Below are 21,007 nucleotides of genomic sequence, written 5' to 3' on the forward strand. Positions count from 1 at the left end.
GAGGAAAAATCTAGGAAAAGAGAGAAACTAGAGTAAAAGAGAGTAAAAGAGAGTCAAGGAGTAAAAGAGTAAAAGAGAGGAGATATGTGTAGGTTGTATGGTGATTGTCGGTGAAGAGAGGGTGACCGGGGACCTGGGGAGCGAGGAGTTGCCGGGTACAGTCCTGCGCGCAGCCTCCCTGTCTACCCCAAAGATTCAGTAGCCGTGCGGCAGACGAAAGTCGAGGAGCTATTGTGAGCTCTCGAATCGCGAGTTAAGCCCCTGTGCTTGGACCAAAGACAGTGAAACGGTGCCTACGATAGAAAATTTTTTTTTAAAATTAACCTAGAAGAAATAGAGAAAATCAAAATTCCAAACCCGCTCTAGGTGTCCTGGACCCTGATGATCCGCATGGTCGCGTGCTGCCCTTCTGGCTGTCTCTCCTAGCAAAGGAAAGCCGGTCCGACACGGTCGATAACGCGCGATATAATCACGTGCTTTCAACGTATTCATATAGAGTATAGACTGATCCACCAAGTGAGGAGAAAAAGAGTCTCTTTTCAAAGAGTTGAGTTTCAAATATCTGGGATTTCACCCCATGTGCTTGAATCCGCACCGAGAATGTTCTGATCAGAAGGAAACCGAGGAGGGCGGACATGGCATAGGATTAGGAAATAAATAGTGGCTTTGGAAGAAAATTGGGAGGAATGTGTATTAGCTTTCGAAAATCCTTGAACCAATTTTGATCAAAGTGAGGGTGTATTCAGGATGCGGATTATCTGTTGGTGAATGATTGATAGGATAGGGAGGATTGGTTTCCTTAGATAGGGTTGTGATGGTAATGTGGTAAGTGTTATCTGATAAGCTTAACTTAATGTTGATAGAGAAAGAAAATAATTGATAGGAATGAGCCATCTAGCTAGATCCTATCTAGATTAATGTCTCATTGATTAAGGTCCTAGATGTCCTAAATTCGTAATATCCATTCTTCTTCGATGTTAATCTGTGACATTAGTGTGCTTTTTTATTGTGACATTGAGTGCATCTTAAGTTACTCTTGAGAAAAGTTAGTTAGAATAGGTGGCAGCTTTCGGAAATGCTGATACAAATTTTTATCAAAGATTCTTAAGGATGGGGTGGAGTATGATCTGTTTAAGATTTTCTGGATAGGATTAAGATGATTGATTTCACTTTTAGATAGTACTGTACTCTGATGAGTTTAAACTAAGGTTTATAAATAAACAAAAAAAAATGGTTACTAAACTTCGAGAAAGCTATCCAGCTAAATGAGAAATTATCTATTGTTGAATATCCAAATAGTGTCAGAGGATGTGTTTTTATTAGATAGAGTTGTGATTGGTATTTGTTGTAAGTATTTTTCAATTAGCGAATATTAACTTTTATAGACGTATTCACACCTGTAGAGTAGAAATATATAATATGTGTTATATATCCATATTGCTAAAGAGAAACAAAAGTGGTTTTTGTTGCTTACTTCGACAATAGGTTATTTTATACTTTCTACAGCGATATAGCAATGAATAGGAAAAGTACGAGAACAAAAGAATATTTTTAGCCAAAGGTTGTATCTAAAGATTTTTATGGATGTGAAAAGAACAGCGGATAAAAAACGCTGGCTGGAATAGATATATACTTTTTAAGATTTTAAATAAGTCCACTGTTTTGCAAGCTTTTCCTATTTCTTTATTCTATGTCAATAATATAATTGAACAGAAGACTTTTGAAAATTAGAGATTTTTGAGAATGAGATACAGGACAATCTTTTGATAAATTTTCGCAATAATTGAAATCTTAAGTATCATTAAATGCAATATCGATGATATTGTCAATCAATATTCATCGAAAATATGTTGCTAGTGTCCTTGAAGCAGGTGATTTATAAGAAAATGGATATCCCATCTACAATAAAAAATGTATTTCAAGACCCGTATTTCCGAATGGCAAGAAGAGTTATTATTTTTCTGACTATATAGAATCTGGATGGTTGCTTTTGTTGGCATTGGATGCCTTCACATGGATTGGAAAGCATGAAAAAGTTGGGTGGAGCAGGTATCCGTTTGAAGAAATGCTTGACCAATGTTGATAACAGTGCGAGATTTTCGAGATGATGAAAAATAATGTATTGGGGAATTCAAGGAGATGAAAATATTTGTTTTTATTAGATCCAATTTCCATGCCTCTTCAAATATTGTTAGGTCCAATATTTATGGATATTGATATTAAACTAAACAAGTTCAATGATTATTTCATCGGCTAAACCAAAAATAAGAGTAAACATTTTATTTCTACACAAAATGTGATGAAGTCCTAGGATATCAAAGCTTTTCCAAAGTACCATTGAATCACTTTAAAAAGTGTTGTTTACGCTGTATAATGTTTCGGAGACACCAGTTGATATTGATTCTTTCTTCCGCGATTTTATTTTATTTTTATAAAAAGTGCCCTGAATTTCAAAATCAGGGGGCATTCCTAGAGTGGAACTGTAACAATGTAGAATTTTTTAGGATATCCGAAACAGAACGAACTCCGTGATTTTTCTTTCCGTGTCTGAGTCTTGTTTTTATTTGTTTAAAGCTTGCTTTTCGCCCCTTGTTTGCCCCCAGAAGTTAGGAAACCAGAATTGTTGCAGTGTAGCCAGGGGGTGGTTGGGTTAAATTTCAACCGCGCGCAAGGGTTTGCCTACGTGAGCCATTACACGGGTCCGCGAATCCTCACTGGTTAGATGAACGGTCACAGCCTACGGATGCAAATTTAGGCGCGTATAATCCACCCATTTCCCACTGAGATTGCATTCGTGTTCTGGGAATTCTGCTTTCGAATTCGTTTGAATTTCCGTAATTATATTTATAAACTAAAATGTTCTTAAATTATTTTATTCTTAACAAACCTGAACCATAACTATAGTGATACAAAAATTCAAATAACTATTGTTACGTAAAATAGCTTAACCCGAACTATTTTCAAGAAATTTGAAATATTTAAAAAAAGATTTCATGTATAAATTTATTCATTTGTTTTCTGCATCTGGCAATTGAAATTTAGACTCCAAAAATCAACTGAATTATATTTTGCAACCAGAAATCCTGAAATTTTACGCATCACTTAGTCAGTTTGTAGTTCGGTTTATTGAGAAAAGTTTAGACTATAAAAGACGAAATGAAGGCGTGTTTTGAAAAGTCATTAAATTGTTTGTTTTATTTCTGTTTGAGACGTCAAATAACATCGAATGAGAAGTTCTAATCGATTATTGGAGACCACGTAGGATGGGATTTTACGATTGAAAACTTTAGTGCCTTGAAGTCTTATCAAAATGGAACGTAAGATAGCGAAAGACGAGGAATTTTCGTGTCTTTCACAGCTGCCTCTATTTTTCTATATTTGTCGTCCCTATTCTCATATTGAAGCTCGTGAATTCCAATTATATCACTGGGGCTCCTTCAAAAATTACGTTACACTGTCAGAAGGAGGGAGGGAGGGGGCGGTTTTGTGTCGATTTGTCACCTAGGGTTTAAAGCAAAGTATCACATCGCACATGGAAAATATAAATGTGAATACAAAATTATTGAAAAAATGAAAATAAGTATTTTATTTTGCAATTAAAGTATCTAAACATAGACTTCATACATATTTCTCTATTTTCCTCCTTTTTAAAGAATCTCTTTTTCCCTGTTTTTAAGAAACGTATCGTTTTTTCACCTAAGTGCGAAAGTAATAATTGGATCCCAATAAGATAATCCAACTATAATTCGTCAAAAGTTTTTTTTTTCAGTTGATTAGTCTTATATCTTATTCTTCGTTCACAATTCATCGCTTTTGGTTAAAAATTCGACTATTTGGTTGCAGATTGAAATATTTCGTTCTTTTTTTTTCTTTATAGGTTCTATTACTTTGGCAGGAAATTCAAATATTAGACTGAAAATTAACTTTCTTGATTAAAAAACAACAATTTGGTTGACTTTTTTTTATTTCTTGCATGAAAAACTTTCTTTTTGAAAATTTACCTCCATTGATAGAAATTTGAACTTTTTACAGGATACAAATTTGTTTTTAAGTTCATTATTTGTTTATAAATTGATGTATTTCGTTGAAAAATAATATACTTTTTAGGTAAAAAATTTAATTTCTTGCTGAAATACTTTGTTAATAAATAATTTTTTTAAAGATATATCTTATATATCTTATATATATTTTCTTGATTTATTGTTTCTTATTGGAAGAAAATAAATTAATATTTTCGAAAATTCAAGTATTTTGGTAGAAAGTTTAATTATTTGGTGAAAAATACAACTGTTTTTGTAGAGCATTCTTTTTTGTGCTTCAAAATTCAACAATTCGACTGAATTTTTCTTTTTTAACTAAAAAACCTTTCTTTGTTGAAAATTATTTTTTTGTGTTATTAAACTGTTTGATTGGAAACTAATGTATTTCGTTAAAAAACAATATTTTTGGTAGTAAATTAACCTTTTTGGTTGAAAATTCAACTTTTTTGTTGAAAATTCGTCAGTTTGGTTTGAATATTTATCTGAGAAGGTCCAAAAATAATCTATTCGATGGAAAATCTAACTTAATAAAACAATTAAATTTTTGATTAAATATATATTAGAATTTCTAAGCAAAAGAGATGAATTCTAAACCAAAAATGTTATAGGTATGATTTTCTTATTGGTTTGTATTACATAATTTTTCACTTTACGTTTAAGGGAAAAAACGAGAAAAAGGGAACTTTTGTAAGAACAATTAACTTTTTCTGAAAAATTAAACTATTTGTTTAACAATTAATCTATTTTGGCCTAAAATTCAAGTATTTTGCGAACAAAAAATTGTTTTTTTAGGCTGAGAATTGTATTATTCTGGAGTAGAAAATTCAACTTTTTGTTTGAAAATAAACATTTTTGTTTAAAATTAATATGCTCGCATAGAAAATTTAACTGTTCTGTGGAGAATTCGCCTTGGGCTTGAAATTTCGACAATTTGTTTGATTTTTTCTTCTTTCTTGTATGAAAAATCTTTTTTCTTTGAAAATGCATAGCTATTGGCAGAAATTTTATCTTTTTGGTTTATAGTGCAGTTTTTTGGTAGATTTTTTGGTAAAAATTTGTATTTTTTGGTTGAATTAATACTGTTTCTTATTTAAAATAAAAATATTTTTTATTTGAAATATCAACTATTACATTTTTCTTTAAGAATTCATCTTACTTCGATAAATTCGAATGTTGTTTTATTTGAAACTAACATTTTTTTGTTCGAATTCATCTTTTTTTGTCAAGAGTGTAGGTTAAAACTTCAGCGATTTTGTTCGTCATATCTTTTTCGAAAATTCAAGGATTTCGTAGAAAATGCGTCCTTTTGTCCCTTTAATGAATAATCATCTTTCTTAGTTGAAAAATGCACACTTTTATAAAAAATTGATCTTTTCGCCTTAACAGTTAAACTATTTATTTGAAAAATTATCTGTTATGGTTGAAAATTCATTTTTCAGGGTTTTTACGTTAGATGCTTTCATGAAAGTTCGTTTTTTATCTTGAAAACTCAACTCTTCAATTGAAAATTCATCTTTTTTATAGAAAGTTAATCCTTTTGGTCGTAAATTCAGCTATTTTTTTAATTCTTAAAACCCTGTTTTCGATCAAAACTATCCTATTGCACCTGTTCTGAGAATTCTTTTTTTGTTTTATTTGATTCCTTTCTCAGATTAAATCGAAGGAAAAAGTTTTATTTAAATGGGGCTAAAGTGGTGGGGGGGGGGGGGGGGGGGGGGGGGGGGGTTGTTCGTATTTGTGAAGGTCGCCACAAGCGGTAGATGCTTTGTGTATGATCTGTGCCGAAGATGGGGAGATTTGGAAATTTTTTCAAAAGACCGTGACGTTTTCTGAACGATCCCCTAATGAAATGAAAATTAAGAATTTGATTCAAGTTGCAAAATTAGTGTTAACTTAAATTCAATGGGAGCTTAAAAATAATATACAAGCAGGGGAAGATTCTAGGAATAATTAGTTTCTAAATAGACTATTTATTCAAGGATGTAAACGTTCCTCTGTGAGTTTGGGAAAATCGACTCAAAGGAAATTGACTTCGATGCTGTGTACGTGATTAAATGCAGGGATTGATCAAACGTCCCTTTAGACGAGTCTCGTTTTCAATTGATGAAAAAGGTCTTCAAAACGGTTTGAAAACCTACCAGCGATCCAAATCGGCTTAATATTTTGAATAAAATAAAAAAATTTTATTATTTTATTTAATGGTTCGCCTTACGCAGATCCAAACTATTCTTTGTTGCCTAAATTGTAATATTATTATTTGATTTTTATTTTTTTAATTTCCCTAATTTAAGAATACTTAAATTTTTTAATGAATTTTAAAATTATATAATTTTTAATATTTTTAGAATAATCAAACTTTAAAGGTTGACAATATTTAAAACTCGAGGCGAATAAAAAATTCTGAAAAATAAAAATTTCGAAATTGTAAAATTCCTCAATTGAAAAATTGCCGAATAATCAAATTCCTAAAAAATAAAATTTTCGAAGAACAAATTTAGGGAGTTTTAAAATTCCTGAACAGTTTATAATATTACTGGATAGGACAATTCTCGAATAAAGAAATTACTGGCAGTTTATAATATTACTGAATTTGAAAATTCCCGAATAACAAAATTCCCAACAGAAAATTGCCTTTAATTGTGTAATATCCGAATTAAAAAATTCCTAATTATAAAATTCATGAATCTAAATAATTCACATTTTTTATTTTAAAAATTAATTAAATTATTACAATTATAATTATATTTCAACTGAACATTTTTGTTATTTAAACAAAATTCTATTATTCAGGAATTTTCAGATTTGGTAATATTATAAACTGTCCGGAATTTTCCCATTCGGTAATATCATAAACTGTTCAGGAATTAAATTATTCGGGAATTTTATTATTCAGGTATTTTCTGGTTCGGAAATTATATTTTTATGAATTTTTTAGTCGTTCTATCATTTTGAACAGCAAAAATGACAGTGATCTTTTCTTGAGAGAAATTACATTTTTTTAGCAAAAAAATCTGTCTACGCACGTTTAATGTCTCTTCATACTACATGACATACTACTTATTAATGATTTATTTATCCTCTCCAAACTCTCTATAGATTCAATTCTAAATTATAGTTTTGAAGTCGCAATTATAAAAGGCTCGATTTCTGAGGTCTTGAAATTAAATGGGTTTTTTTTTAATTCAGAAACTTAAAATAAAAAATTTTATTTTCTTAATTTGTCAAGGTTTTCAATTTCCAAATTTTAAATTTTGTAGTTTCAAATTAAAATATTATCAATTTTGAGACAATTTCACTACTAAATCTTTCCAAATTTCGACATTTGATATTGATAGCATTGATAAGCATTTTTAAATTTCATAATTTTAGATTTGAATATTTCAAATGACTTCTTTTTAATTTTCCACAGTTTTAAAATTGACAATTTTAAATTTGAATAACGTAAATTCCTGTATTTTAATTTTAAACGTACAAAATGTTCTGCTTTTTATTTCTTCAAAATATAAAAATAATAAATAGCTAGGATAATAATTTCTCAATTAATGCCCTAAAAATGTAAAAATATGATAACCAGGAATTGAAAATTAATTTATTTTCATTTAAAAATGTTACAAAAAAATAATATCGAATTAAATGGCTTAAAATTATACAATTTCAAGCATTATGATCATATAAATAGCAATCTGTTTTATATTCTTTTTTTTTAATTTTTAATTTTCAATGTAATATCTTGAAATTACCTAATTTTGAGTTGACAATTTCAAAAAGTTATATATTTAATTGGAAAATTTCAAGAATAAATAATAATTCTAAATGAAGTGTTAAAAATGAAACGATTCAAATGCAAAAATAAAAAGTTGGGTATTTTTCATTTAAAACGAAATAAAAAATTTCTTTCCAGTCCTTTGTATAATTTTTCAAGTAAAATTAATTTTCAGATGATTTAAATTTACATAAAATGTCTGAAATTGTAAGCGTCGGTTTGAATATAAAAAAGTTTTAATATCAAAATTCTTGCTGAATAAAACTCCTTTTAGTTTTAAATGAAGTTCGGATGCGTCAAGGTTTATAATTTAAATTTTATCCATTTTGAAGGGTGAAAAATGATATTAATTCTATGCGAATTGTCCTCAATTAAAAATTTGTTGACCTAATCTAAAACTGTTTCATTTGGAACATTTTCAAAACATGGGCTAACTAACATTTGCATAAATAATCTAAGGTGCGTAGTATTTGATGGTATTTAGAAATATTCAAGGGACTTATTAAAATGTTAATTAGGCCTCTCTTTTGAACGAAATAAACATTAAATGAGAAATTAAGTTTCTGAACCTACCTATTCCTTCAAGCATGGTAGTGAATTGAATTTGATCATTTTCTGAAAGCCTATTTGGACCATTTGTCGCAGGCAAATAATATAATTAATGCATCATTTTTATTTAATGAGACTGAAAATATAATTTTATGATGAAATATATGTGGCAAAAAAGGAAAAAAGATGATTGTATGTTTATTTATGTCCTCGAAAGTAAAGTGTGAGTAATAACGTGTAATTTCAACATTTGTACTCAGTATATCTTCGTCCCTTGGAAACAAGTCATCTAGGAGAGAGTTCCCGGGGGATCGTTAGCGTTGGTTAGAAATTGGGCTCGTTTTATTCGCGTTCCTCCCTTGAGGTCAACTCGCGGAGAAAACTTATTAGATATGATATTTGCTCTAGAATCCACGGCAACAGTTGACGAAAGTAATTATATTCTACCACTCCTCAATTATTCATAATTCACCTAACTGCTTGTTCAAATTTAATTGCCTACAATTTCCTGAATATTTTAGTATTTTTACTTTTGCATATATCAAATCAAATTCAGCTTAAGTTATATATTTACCTAGCAAGAATTTATCCAACCTACAGAGAATTCAATTAAACGAAACAATTTCATATATACAGATGTTAAATAAACTTGTAATACCTGTAATACTTGTAATAAATAATTTTTTGGAACTAATAAAGTTGGAGAAAATGTTTAGAAAATATTTCTTTTTCTCGAAGATGCTTAAAATAGAAACAAAAAGTTAGTCAAATTTTCCTCATTTATCTTATTTCTCACTCACTGATATGAAATAATTAAAATGTAACACAGGAAATTTTATTTCTAATGTCAATTCCACATGCCAAGAGCGTCCATTGTCAGTTTGAGCTACTATTCCCAAAGAAAATAGCACTGAAAGAAAATCTTCCAACATAGGAGTCGAAAGAATCAACTTTTTCTCATTTGTCTTATTTTTCAACCAATGATATTAAAAGAAATAAAAATCTAACATAACGATTTTTTTTACCTCAATTCTGCTTGCTACAATTTGAGTCATCCCGGAAGAAAATCAAATAAATGAAATGTTTGTTGCATAGTTTTCTTGATTTTTCTTATATTTAACCACTGATAACAAAAAAAAACCTTATACAACAAACTTTATTCTTTATCTGAATCTTACATGCTAAAAGCTTTATTTTAAGCAAACTCCGAAAAAAAGTCATACTAAAAGCAAAGCTTCTAGCATAGAGGTTTAAATTAATGAAATTTTTCTCATTTTTCTTATTCTTTAATCATTGATATAAAAAATAAAGAAGAAAGAAAGAAAATTTTATTTTTTATATCAATTCTACATGTCAAGAGCTTCAATTTGTGCCATTCACGAAGAAAATTCTACTGAAAGAAAAGCTTCCAGCATAGAGACATAAATAAGCGAATTTTCGCAATTTTTTTTTGCCTTTTGGTTTTTAACCACTGTACTAAAAAATAAAAAATTAATCCAGCAAAGTTTTGTTTCTTATCTCAATTATACATGCCGTGATCTTAAATTAAAACCATTACCGAAGAAAAATCGAACTAAAAGAAAAGATTCTAGGCTAGGGTTCTAAGAAAACAAATTTTCCTTATGTTTGTTTATTTTTAAAACCACTGATATTAAAAAATAAAAATGTATCATAGCAAAATGGATTTTTCAATTCAATTTTACATACCAAAAGCTTTAATTTTAACCATCCTCGAAAAAATCCGATTAAAAGAAGAGCTTCTAAAGTAGGGGTCTAAGAACACAAATTTTCCTGATTTTTGCTTATTTTTAAATCACTGATATGGAAAATAAAAACATAACATAGCAAATTGTATTTCTTATCTGAACTCTACATGTGAACAGCTTCAAGTTAAACTATCTAAGAAGAAAAATCGAACTAAAAGAAAAGATTCTAGACTAGAATTCTAAGAAAACAAATTTTCCTCATTTTTGCTTATTTTAAAAACCACTGATATTAAAAAATAAAAATGCAACATAGCAAAATGTATTTCTTATCTTGATTCTACATGTTAAGATCTTCAATTTGTGTGATCCCCACAAGAAATCAGAATAAAAAAAAGTTTCCAGCATAAGTATAAAAAAAATAAAGATAGACATTTTTTCTTTTTGTCAATTTGAGTCATCCCCAAAAAAATCGACCTAAAAGAAAAGCTGCCAGCATAGAGGCCTAAAGAACCAAATTTTTCTTATATTTCAACCACTGGTATAAAAGTTGAAAAATGTGATATAACAAATTTTATTTATCTCAATTGTACATGCCAAAAGTTTCAATTTGAGCAATTCCTGAAGAAAATTGGACCATAGGGGTCTTAATAACCAAATTTCTCTAATTTTTCATATTTTTGAACAATTATTTATACTATAATTTTTATTAATATTATTATTTATAATTTTATCGTTTTTTATATTTCTTGGCATGTAGAATTCTACATGCCAAGAGCTTCAATTTGAATTATCCCCGAAAAAAATTGGGCTAAAAGAAAAGCTTCAGGAGTCTAAATAACCAAATTTTCTTCCTTTTTCTCATTTTTTACAACTGTTATCAAAAAGAAAAAGAATGTAAGATAAAACTTTTATTTCCTCTCTAAATTCGAAATGCCAAGAGCTTCAACAACTTGCGCCACTCTCGAAGAAAATCGGAAGAAAAGGTTCGAGGATAGGAATCTTTCTCATTCCTTAATTTCTCATTCCCTGGCACGAGATTATAAGGGTTTCGTACGAAGCCCTAAACAAGTAATAAAATGCGCAAGTGCCTTCAAAGTATCACAAAAAATCTTAAACTTTGAGAGGAGAATATTTAATAATATTCGGAATATTATTAATTAAAGTATAACTTTTGAATTTCGTATCGCACTTTCCTGTATCTATTCCACTTCTTGTATTTATATATAGTTGTCAATTAGTAGAAATTTTCAAACGCATGTAGCTTATCACGTTATGTAACATATAACCTATGTATCCTATGTGACCCTTTCAAATTTCAAATTCCATTGCAGTTAAATAAGCCTTCACAGAAAAAAATATTGTAACTTGTTTAATTCTCTATTTTTTAAATTGATAATTCTTTCAATTCTCAGGCTCTCAATAATAAAATTGTAAATATTAAAAAATAAATTATCAGTAATCAAATTGACTTTTTTAAATAATAGAAATGTTAGATTTAAAAAAGGTCAGTTTTAAAAGTTTAACATAGTAAAATAACTTAATAGTTTTCAAGTCGACCTTGTTGCATTGCCTTCCGAGATTTTTCCATATTCAATATTTCTTAAGATTTATCCTAATTTTTCAAAATTGATTATACTTCACATTTTTAAATTTGTCCCACTTTCTTCAATTGAAAATTATTGGCTTTTTAAGCATTCAGATTAAACAAGTTTTTAAGTTGAAGTCCGTTGAGTTAAATTTGAAACTTCGAATAACTTTTCGAAAAACTTTTTCCACAAAAAACTACACTGGGCTTTTTTGCAAAAATGATTATAAGCTTATGTGTGGCTATTTGGATATTTTTGTAAGTTTTGATTTTTATAAAATTCTGAAAAATATTAGATTTAGCCAGCAAAGTTTTACACACAATGTATATATCTCGAGAAAAAAACATTTTTCGTGTCCAATAGAGTTTGCTATGTACTTCGCAGATTTCGTGAAAAATCACAAACATGAAATTTAATGATTTCACTTTAGTAGAAGTAAATTTGAATGAAATATTGAGTTAAGTACTGCTCGAAAAGGTTTGAAGGAATCTAATTATAAACGGAAAAAAATATGTTCTTCAATTTGGTCCTCTTCAAATTTTCAAATTTTAGCTTCTAGTCAGATACCTACTTCTGTAATCGTTTTAATTAATTTCATAATGACATGTAATTATGAATTACATCATACTCTCACTAATTTTAATTCCGCAGGCAAAGTAGCTCATAGTCCTATTTTAGAAATTTAAATAACAATAGCATATTTCCTCCTTTGTTAGCCAATATTTTAATATTGAACTAAAAGCGAACAATTTTTTGAAGGATCCCCTTTACCCGATTCATTCATCTTTCATCATCTTATCTCTGGTTCTTGCAATTACTTCCACACACACAATTTTCGTACATTCTTATTAAACAATAAAGTACCACAGTTAGATTCACAGTTTTTAATTTCGTCTTCTTGGCTTACTTTATCCTCGCTCTCACCTTCAACTTAAATTTGCCTGTGTAAACCTTGCGTAGAGTATTTGCATGTTTAACATGGGCAGTGAAGACCGTGGGTAAATTCACTAGAGAACAGTGTTTTTATTAGACAAAGTACTAAATAAAATAAAATACAAAAAATTTAACCCTCTGGAGACAAATGCAGAGAAAGAAAATAATTCGTCCTATAGATTTATAGCACCACAGAATTTTTTTATAGTAGCCATTGTACCCGGAAATGACCGGTAATCTTTTAAGACCGCAAAAATCAGAGAAATTACCGTAAATTTATTTTTTGCAAGGAATTTTACAAATTTTTAGAAAGACAATCTATCCAATTACTCGATGCATCACAAATTTCATATTACGCGATATAATGCAATTTGAATTGAATTTTATTTTAACTTTTTCAATTATAAAATCATTCAACTTACAATGTGTAATTTTGAAACTTGTTACTTTCAAAATTTGCCATTTTAGCTCTTCATTCTTAAAGGTTAGATTTAAATTTAAAGAATGTTAAAATTCATGTTTGAAGACTTGTACAATTAAAAATTAAAAGCATTTGAATTTGAAACTTCTGGGTAAAAAAAGTTTTAAGTTGTTTCGAATTTCTCAATTATAATTTACAAGGAAAGGAGTGTGATTTTTGGTATTTCCATTTTATTTAATTGAAGACAAGCAAATTTTGTATTTCTTATATTTGAAAAAAAATTCAAAACGAGGAAATTTTAGTTCATCACTTTTGTTGAAATGAAAGAGAGGCAGTTTAAAATGTTAGGATTGTTATTTTGTTGACAAAAAGAAAATTTTGGTTTTCAATATATTATAAGCTGGAAAAATGATAAAGTTTAACATTCCTATTAAGCCGGAAGGGAGAAAATTTTGGTTTTCAATTTTTTCTGAATTTTAAGAGACCCTTAATTTATCTTTTTTATCGATGTCGAAGAGGTGCAATTTTATATATTTTTTTCTGAATTGGACGAGGCGATTTTTTCTTTTTAAATTTTTCATTGAATTTAACCGAAGCATTTTGTATCTTTAATTTTTTCTAAAATGGAAGAGAGGATTTTCTTTAAAAATTTGTATTGTATCGTTATCATGGACATTTTTGTTTTCAATATTTTATGAGTTGAAACGGGGAAGGTTTTCTATTTTAAAAATTTTGATACAGTTAGAAGAGACGAAATTTGGCTTAGTTTTTTTGTATTGGAAGAGGCCACTTTTCTTCTTGGTGTTTTTGTTGGATGGAAGATCGGCCTTTTTATTTTCAATTTTTTCCTGAATTGGAACAGGATAATTTTTTATTTTTAAAAATGTTATTGAGTTGATAGAGAGGGTAATTCGATTTTTAATTTAATTTGAATAACAGGGACATTTCTTTGATTTTTAGACTTGTATTTACTTGTAAGGGATGAAATTTTGATTGTAATTTTTTCGGAATTTGTAGTGGAACCTTTTTCCACTTTAAAGTTTTTTATCGAGTTAGAAAGAAGGAAATTTTGGTTTTCAATGTTTCATGAATTAAAAAAAGTATAATTTGTTTTTTTATAACATCTTTACTGGGCTGAAAGAGAGGAAATTTTGGTGTTTTTTAATTTTTTAACGACTAGAAGAAGCCCCTTTTGTTTTTATCATTTTTTTATATTTTTATTTTTCAGTTTTTTATTGTAGTTAGAATATAGAAAATTTTGAATTTCAACTTTTTTCTAAGCTAAAACAGAGCACGCTTTCGTTTTGAACATTCGTACAAAGTTTTAAAGGAGGGAATTTCGATTATTAATTTCATTAATGAATTTGAAGAAGCCATTTTTTCTTTTTAACAGATTTATTAATTGAACAAGGGTTCAATTCAGTATTTTTAACATTTAACTGAAAGGAGAGAACTTTTTATTTTCAATTCTGTACTGAATTGGAAGAGAAACATGTTTTATTTTTAACATTTTTATTGATGTGAGTCGAAATAGAGGATTAATTGTAATTCAGAACATTGAAAACAATAGCGTGGATTTATATTTTTAACCAGCAATGTTTAAACTGCTCAATTTTTAAAAGTTTAAAATAGTTGTGTCAAAAATTAGCTCTCTGAAAAAACGTTCATTTTTCATTTTAAGAACTGAAATGATATTGTCAGTCATGTTTTAATGTAAATAAAACCTTGTTTTTATAACAAAAATTTAAACATAACAAAAATACTAATTTTAATAATTTTAATAATAATAGATGTAACTGAATGTTTTTCCTGTCGTTTCTTACCAATTAAAGAAAATACTGTTTGAAATCATTGTTTTAAATGGTAAAAATTAGTGAATAATCTTCAAATATAGTTATTTCTTTAAAATAATTGTTTTATCGATTTCAGTCATAGGAAAGTTTATTTTCAACATTGGTAACAGTAGAGATGTAGATAACGTTTTTACCGAGAAAATAAGCCATTGCTTTTTGAAATTGAACCATTTAAAAAAAATGTTAAGTAGCGATATGAAGAAAAAAAATAATTTGCAAAAAACATTATGAAAATAAATGTTCACTGAAAAATCTAAATTTTGTATTAACATTAATGTTTTTCAACTGATATAACATCAATAATATTACTTTTCTTCTTCAAATTATAGAAAAACAATTTTCTTCAGAGATCTGATTTTTGCACGTCAATTACTTTAAACTTTGGCAGTTCGATGGCATTTGATTACAAATTATTCAATTAGACCTTGATAAGAGCTTTCATTTTATACTTGTAAATTTTTGAGCGTTTTAATTAAATATTTCTGAATCAAAAATGGTTCATCTTTCAATTTAAAATGTTTAAAATTGAAAAGAGTTACACGTTGAGTGCTTTCATTTGCCGTTCAGTTAGAATTACTTCAAACCAAATATTTCAGTTTCAAGATTACTTTTAATTTCAATGACCATGAAACATTTTTAATAAACGGGAAAACAGGAACTTTTTTCCTTGCTCATAATAGCCACCCTGAAAAACAGCATTTGCATTTTGGCAATTTTTACCTTAAAGATATCCTAATTTTTAATTGATTCTGCAAAAGATTAGTTATTCCTTCTCAAATGTAAAGGGCTGCCACAGATTCTACCATTTCGACTTTATTAAACATTTCATTTATCGGCTAACTAGAAAATTATAAATTGAGGTAATTAATATTTCAATCATTCGTACCAAACAGCCTAAAATGCTTCTAAGTCCAATATTAATTTATGATGAAAAAACGAATTATCAACGAAATTAATTTTTATCTAAAACTTTGAATTTTGTACTGACAAAGATCAACTTTCAACCAAAAATTAAATAGTTAAATTCCCAGTTAAAATTATTAATTGCAAAAAAGGAGAATATCAAACAAAATAGGTCAATTTTCCAACAAAGAAATTACCCAGTGGGCACCGGGACTTCCTAAAGACGTCCTTAGAATGTACCTCTATGTCATATGATTTGACGTCTTTAAGACATCCTTTGGATCTTTTCATGCCAAAAAGAAAGTCAAAATCAACCAAAAAAATTGGTTTTTAAAAAAGTAGTTGAACTTTCAACCACATAGTTGAATTTTCAACCTAAAAAATATAAATATTCTCGACTGAAAATGTAATACACAATTTTAAATTAAAAAAAGAGTATTTAACCAAACAGTTGAATCTGCAACTAAAACAACAAAACAACAACAAAATAATTAGTAATTAAATAGCTCAGTTTTCAACCAGTGATGTATTTTCAATCAAAATGATGGATTTTCAATAAAAAAATTAATTTGTAACAAAATAATTGAATCATCAATTGGACAGATTATTAATTTTCAACTAAACAGTTGCATTTTTATTTAAAAAGATTACATTTTTACCAGGAAAGAGACGAATTTTCAAAAACCAAAAATATGAATTTTCTACCAAAAGAGATAAATTTCTATCTAAAGATGTTAAGGATTTAAAACTTTTAATCCCGAAAGTATAAATCTTAAGAAAAATAATTTGTAAGCATTACAGATGCAGTATTACCAAGCAAATAGTTGCATTCAAAAAATATTAATTTTCAGCCAAGCAGTTGCATTTAGAACCAAATAGTTGAACTTTAATGCAAAAGAGATGAATTTTCAACAAAAAGGTTGAATTTTAGGTCAAATATTTGAATTTTCAATTGAATGGTCGAAATTTTGATGACAAAAAATTAAACTGCAACCAAAAATAGGTCCATTTTTAACCAGCTAGTTAAACTGTCATGCCAAAAAGATTTATTTTTTAAAGCCTGTTAAATCTTCAACAAAAAAGGTAATTTTCAACCAAAAGAGATGACTGTCTTCCCCCCCAAAAATTAATTTTCTATTTAAGAAGTTGAGCGTTAAAGGAAACAATTAAATCCTCAACACAAACTGTAACTTTTCAACAAAATAATTAATTTTTCAATAAAATAATTAAATATACAACAGAATAATAAAATTTTTACCCCAAAAAAGTTGAATTCTGAACCAAAAATATAAGAGTGGACTGCAACGAAAAGGCATTGACTTTTAACCAAAGATAGTAGGATTTTCTTACTGAGTTCTATAATTGCAGTTCGAATTTAAACAAAAAAAGGACAAATTTCTTTAAAATATATATATGCGAAAAAAGGAATTCTTTAAAATAGGGGGAAAGACGAGAATAGGAGAAAAAGTTTGAAGTCTGATTTTAAAAAGCATCTTCACACCATAGATTGCCATAGATTTCATACATAGAATAATTGAAATTTGTTGTTTATATATAAAATATAAAATGAGATGGATGAAAGTAACTAAAGTTCTCTTTTTCTTCACAAAAAGTGACAGTGTGACAGGCCTGAATTTTTAAAATTTATTTTTTTAATTAAAAGACCGTGAACAAATTTTGTAAGCCGAGAAAAAGCCAGATAATGGCCGTAAATATTTTTGCTCGATTTAAACGACCTCCCTGTTTTTAAAACATAAATTTTTATTTTTATTACAGAATCTGGTCGATTTAAAGGAAAATATAGGATTGTGTGGTACAATGTTCAGGAAGCATCGACCCCTAGTCTCGGAACATTACCGAAAGTGCTTCGAAAAATGTTCCATCGTGAGTGTAATAAAAAGTTTCAAAGATCGCATTGGGAAATGCATTACTAGTTCCTCGACCTGAACTCCCATAAAATTAGTGAAAGATTCACTCGCTTGTGATAAATTTATCTTTAATTTGTGAGCCTCTGAAGCGCGATTTTACACGATTTTACACAAGAAAGATCAAAATGAGTCTCCGTATATTTCCATTTTTATACGAGCCATTAAATTCGTGTTACAGAGTCTGAATGAAATTCATGCCTGCGACTGTGAAATTGCAATGGACAGGCAAACAGTCGATCGTTGCCCGTATGTGCTGAATTTAATCGAAAGGACATGATTCGTTAACATTTACTGAAATCAAATTACAAAAGATTTTAAAAAAGGATTTAAAAAAGAGAATTGTAAAATAATGGTTGTTCTGGCTCCGAGGGTGAAGATGCTTTTATTTGTGGTTCCTTTGTGTGAAAGTGATCAAGTGATTCCCGAAGGAAGAGCGTAGCAGTGATAAAAAGGATCAATAACAAGTGGAAAGATCGTTCAGTGGAACAGTCGTTTATCTTAAAAACTTTTTGGTTCACGGAGGGAAGGAAGAGTTCTGATATAGAGAAGGAGCCCTAATGTTTCCCAACGACATGGGACTGTTAATGTTCTTAGCACTCACGGCCTCCCTCTTGGGTTACTGCCAAACATATGAAAAAGGTAAGGTTTATGCTATATAGTATATAGTATAGCACACGCATAGCTTAAGAATGTTAGCGTTTTTGCCCTTTGCCCGACAGGCTTTTTTTATTTTCTTGCAAGGTTTAGCAAAAAAAGAAACAGAGTTTAGTAGAGTTTAGATGCGTTTTGAACTACTGTATATACAACAGGGTGATTCAGAAATGCATGGGAAAAATTCTTTCTGTAACCTTTTTAACGTAGAATCTTTTGTAGACGAGAGAAAACAATTTAAAATCTATTGATGTATTTCAAACAAGGAAGAAAACTTTTGTACCATAGAAGATGATTTCTTAATCCAAAAGGACTAGAGTTCTGAGCCGGTTATTCTGAGAATTTATGAGAATCTCAGAATTTATTTTAATTAATAGAAAATTTACATTCTTCGTTAACTTTTCGGTTGAAAATTCAACTCTTTCTTTGAAAGTTTGTCTTTTTTGTTTTAAAGTTCACCTGCTTTAGCAGAAATTGAATCTTTTTTTGATAAAAATGCGACTATTTGGTAGAGAATTTTACTATATTTTTAAAAATTCATGCTTTTTGGTTGAAAAAGTTCGTCTTTTTGGATTGAAAATTCAATTTTTTTCGTAGAAACTTATTTTTTTATTACAAAAATTCAATGCTTGATGTTACTGAGTTAACTGGAATCTTTTTTTTGGGAGAAAACTCAACTTTTTTTTGTATTGAAAAACTCTTTTGCTTTAAGATAAATTTCATATTTTTTATAAAAATGCAATTATTTTCTGAAGAATTCAACAATTTTGTTAAAAAGTCATCATTTTTGGTTAAAAATTCGTCTTCTGAGATTGAAAATTGAACTTTTTTGGTAAAAGTTATTTCTTGTTGAAAAATTCATAGTTTTATCTTTAAAACTCGACTAAAATCTTTTTCAACAGAAAATTCAACTATTTTTTTGAAAATTTATCTTTTTGATTTAAAACTTCATCTGTTATGAAAAAAATTTCATTTTTTGTATGAAAATGAGACTTTTTCTTTAAAAATCGTTATTTTTTGCTTGATAATTCAACTAATTTGTTTAAAACATTTGGTTGAATGGCTTTGTTAAGAAATTAATTTTTTTGTTAAAGATTTATATTTTAAATTAAAAATTTATCACGTTGGTTAAAAGTTTAATTATCTTGATATAAATTAATCTTTTTTTATTTAAAATTCAACTACTTGGGTCAAAGTTAAGCTACATTGGGAATTTTTTTATTGAAGGCTTATACCTAGTTAAAAAATAAACTGTTTAGTAGAAAATTACTTCTTTTTTTTGTTTAGAATTCATTTTTTAACAGAAAATGAAACATTTCCATTTTTAAGATTAATATTTTTTAGTAAAAAATTCGCGTTTTTTTGTAAAAAAATTATTTTTTAGTTTGAAATTTCCATTTTTTGCGTAAAAATGCATCAGTTTCGTGTAACATTAATTTTTTGTTGAACAGTCATATATTTTTTTTTAAATTTCATTTTTGTAAAGAATATTTGTCTTTTGGTTTGAAGGTTCAATAATTTAGATAAATTTTTATTTATTTTTTGAGTGAAAAATCTTTATTTCTTGGAAATTCGTCTTTTTGTTTTGAAATTCTTTTTTTTTGTTATTGTATAAATTTCATTCTTTTTTTATGAAAATATAAACTATGACACTTTTTTATTGATAACTTGTCTTATTAGGTTGAATATTCAACTATTATGTTAAAAATTCAATTATTTTGTTGAAAATTCCTGTATTTTGTTCAAGAGTTATCTTTTAAAGTAGAAAACTTTTTTTAAAAAATAAATTAATACATTTGAAAATTTTAAGCTAGAGAGCTAGAGAAGTATGCCAGGACAGGAAAGTATGGCGGAAAATAGTTAATAAAAAGAGTGTCAGTAGAGTGAACGACGCCTGAAACAAAGACCTTGGCTATTAATGGACCCAAGTGGGGATCCTTACATAACGGCTTCGTGAGGTTCTTCGCTTGGGGTGATTGCTAGAGAGATTGATCAGCAACCTGGGTCGGAGCAGTGTTGCGGAACGAACGTGTTATTTACATAAATAGCACGAGAATTCTGGATCAATCTGAAAAATCTCTATCCCATCCACACACTACTCCTTTCCCCTGCCGAGTGAGTCACGCCTACCCCGAAAGGGAAATGGCTTAATGGTGTAATAATAATAATAATCTTTTAAATGTCGAAATAAATGCATAATTTCATGTAAAATAGTTAAAAGTATTATAGTAATTTTAATGTTATATAAATAACTTTCCATTATATATATATATATATAAATTTGTAAATTTCTGTATTCAACTTCCTCAATTTGAATTTTTAATAAAATACTATTTTAAAGTACACAGAACCGAATTGATATGTAAAATATTAAATTATGTTTTAATTAAACGCTTGAAATTGAGTAATAAGTTTTATTAATTGCATATTTTGTGAAATGAAAATGGCACTTTTTGCAATTCCACCATCATATAACTTGTTGTAGAGCTATTTCATAAAATATTCTCTGCAATTTCCCTTTTGCATTTCAATGATTTTCTACCCATATTTGCCATATTCCGTTTTATTAGTCATTTTATGTTAAAACATTTTGCTCGAATTTATCAAGTCATGGAAACCAAATTGAAGCTGATTTTTAATTAATCGACGTTATTGATGAACTCGATATTTGATC

General features: G+C 28.2%; 1 protein-coding gene across 3 annotated transcripts in view; it reads left to right on the forward strand.

The window, feature by feature from the left end:
- The first annotated feature begins 229 nt into the window (after positions 1-229).
- Positions 230-21,007, forward strand: part of LOC117171503 (chondroitin sulfate proteoglycan 4) — a 128,407-nt gene continuing 107,629 nt past the window's right edge. Inside the window, exons 1-2 of one of the 3 annotated variants that reach the window (XM_033358870.1) lie at positions 230-289; positions 17,531-18,321. In XM_033358870.1, the coding sequence (XP_033214761.1) occupies positions 18,240-18,321 (82 nt within the window). In that variant the 5' untranslated portion in view covers positions 230-289; positions 17,531-18,239. Of the gene's footprint in view, positions 290-454; positions 547-17,530; positions 18,322-21,007 lie in introns of those variants that run through there. The other 2 variants (XM_033358871.1, XM_033358872.1) reach the window with 2 other exon arrangements.

This window comes from Belonocnema kinseyi, chromosome 4, assembly GCF_010883055.1.
Source record: "Belonocnema kinseyi isolate 2016_QV_RU_SX_M_011 chromosome 4, B_treatae_v1, whole genome shotgun sequence".
Classification (NCBI taxonomy): Eukaryota; Metazoa; Arthropoda; class Insecta; order Hymenoptera; family Cynipidae; genus Belonocnema; species Belonocnema kinseyi.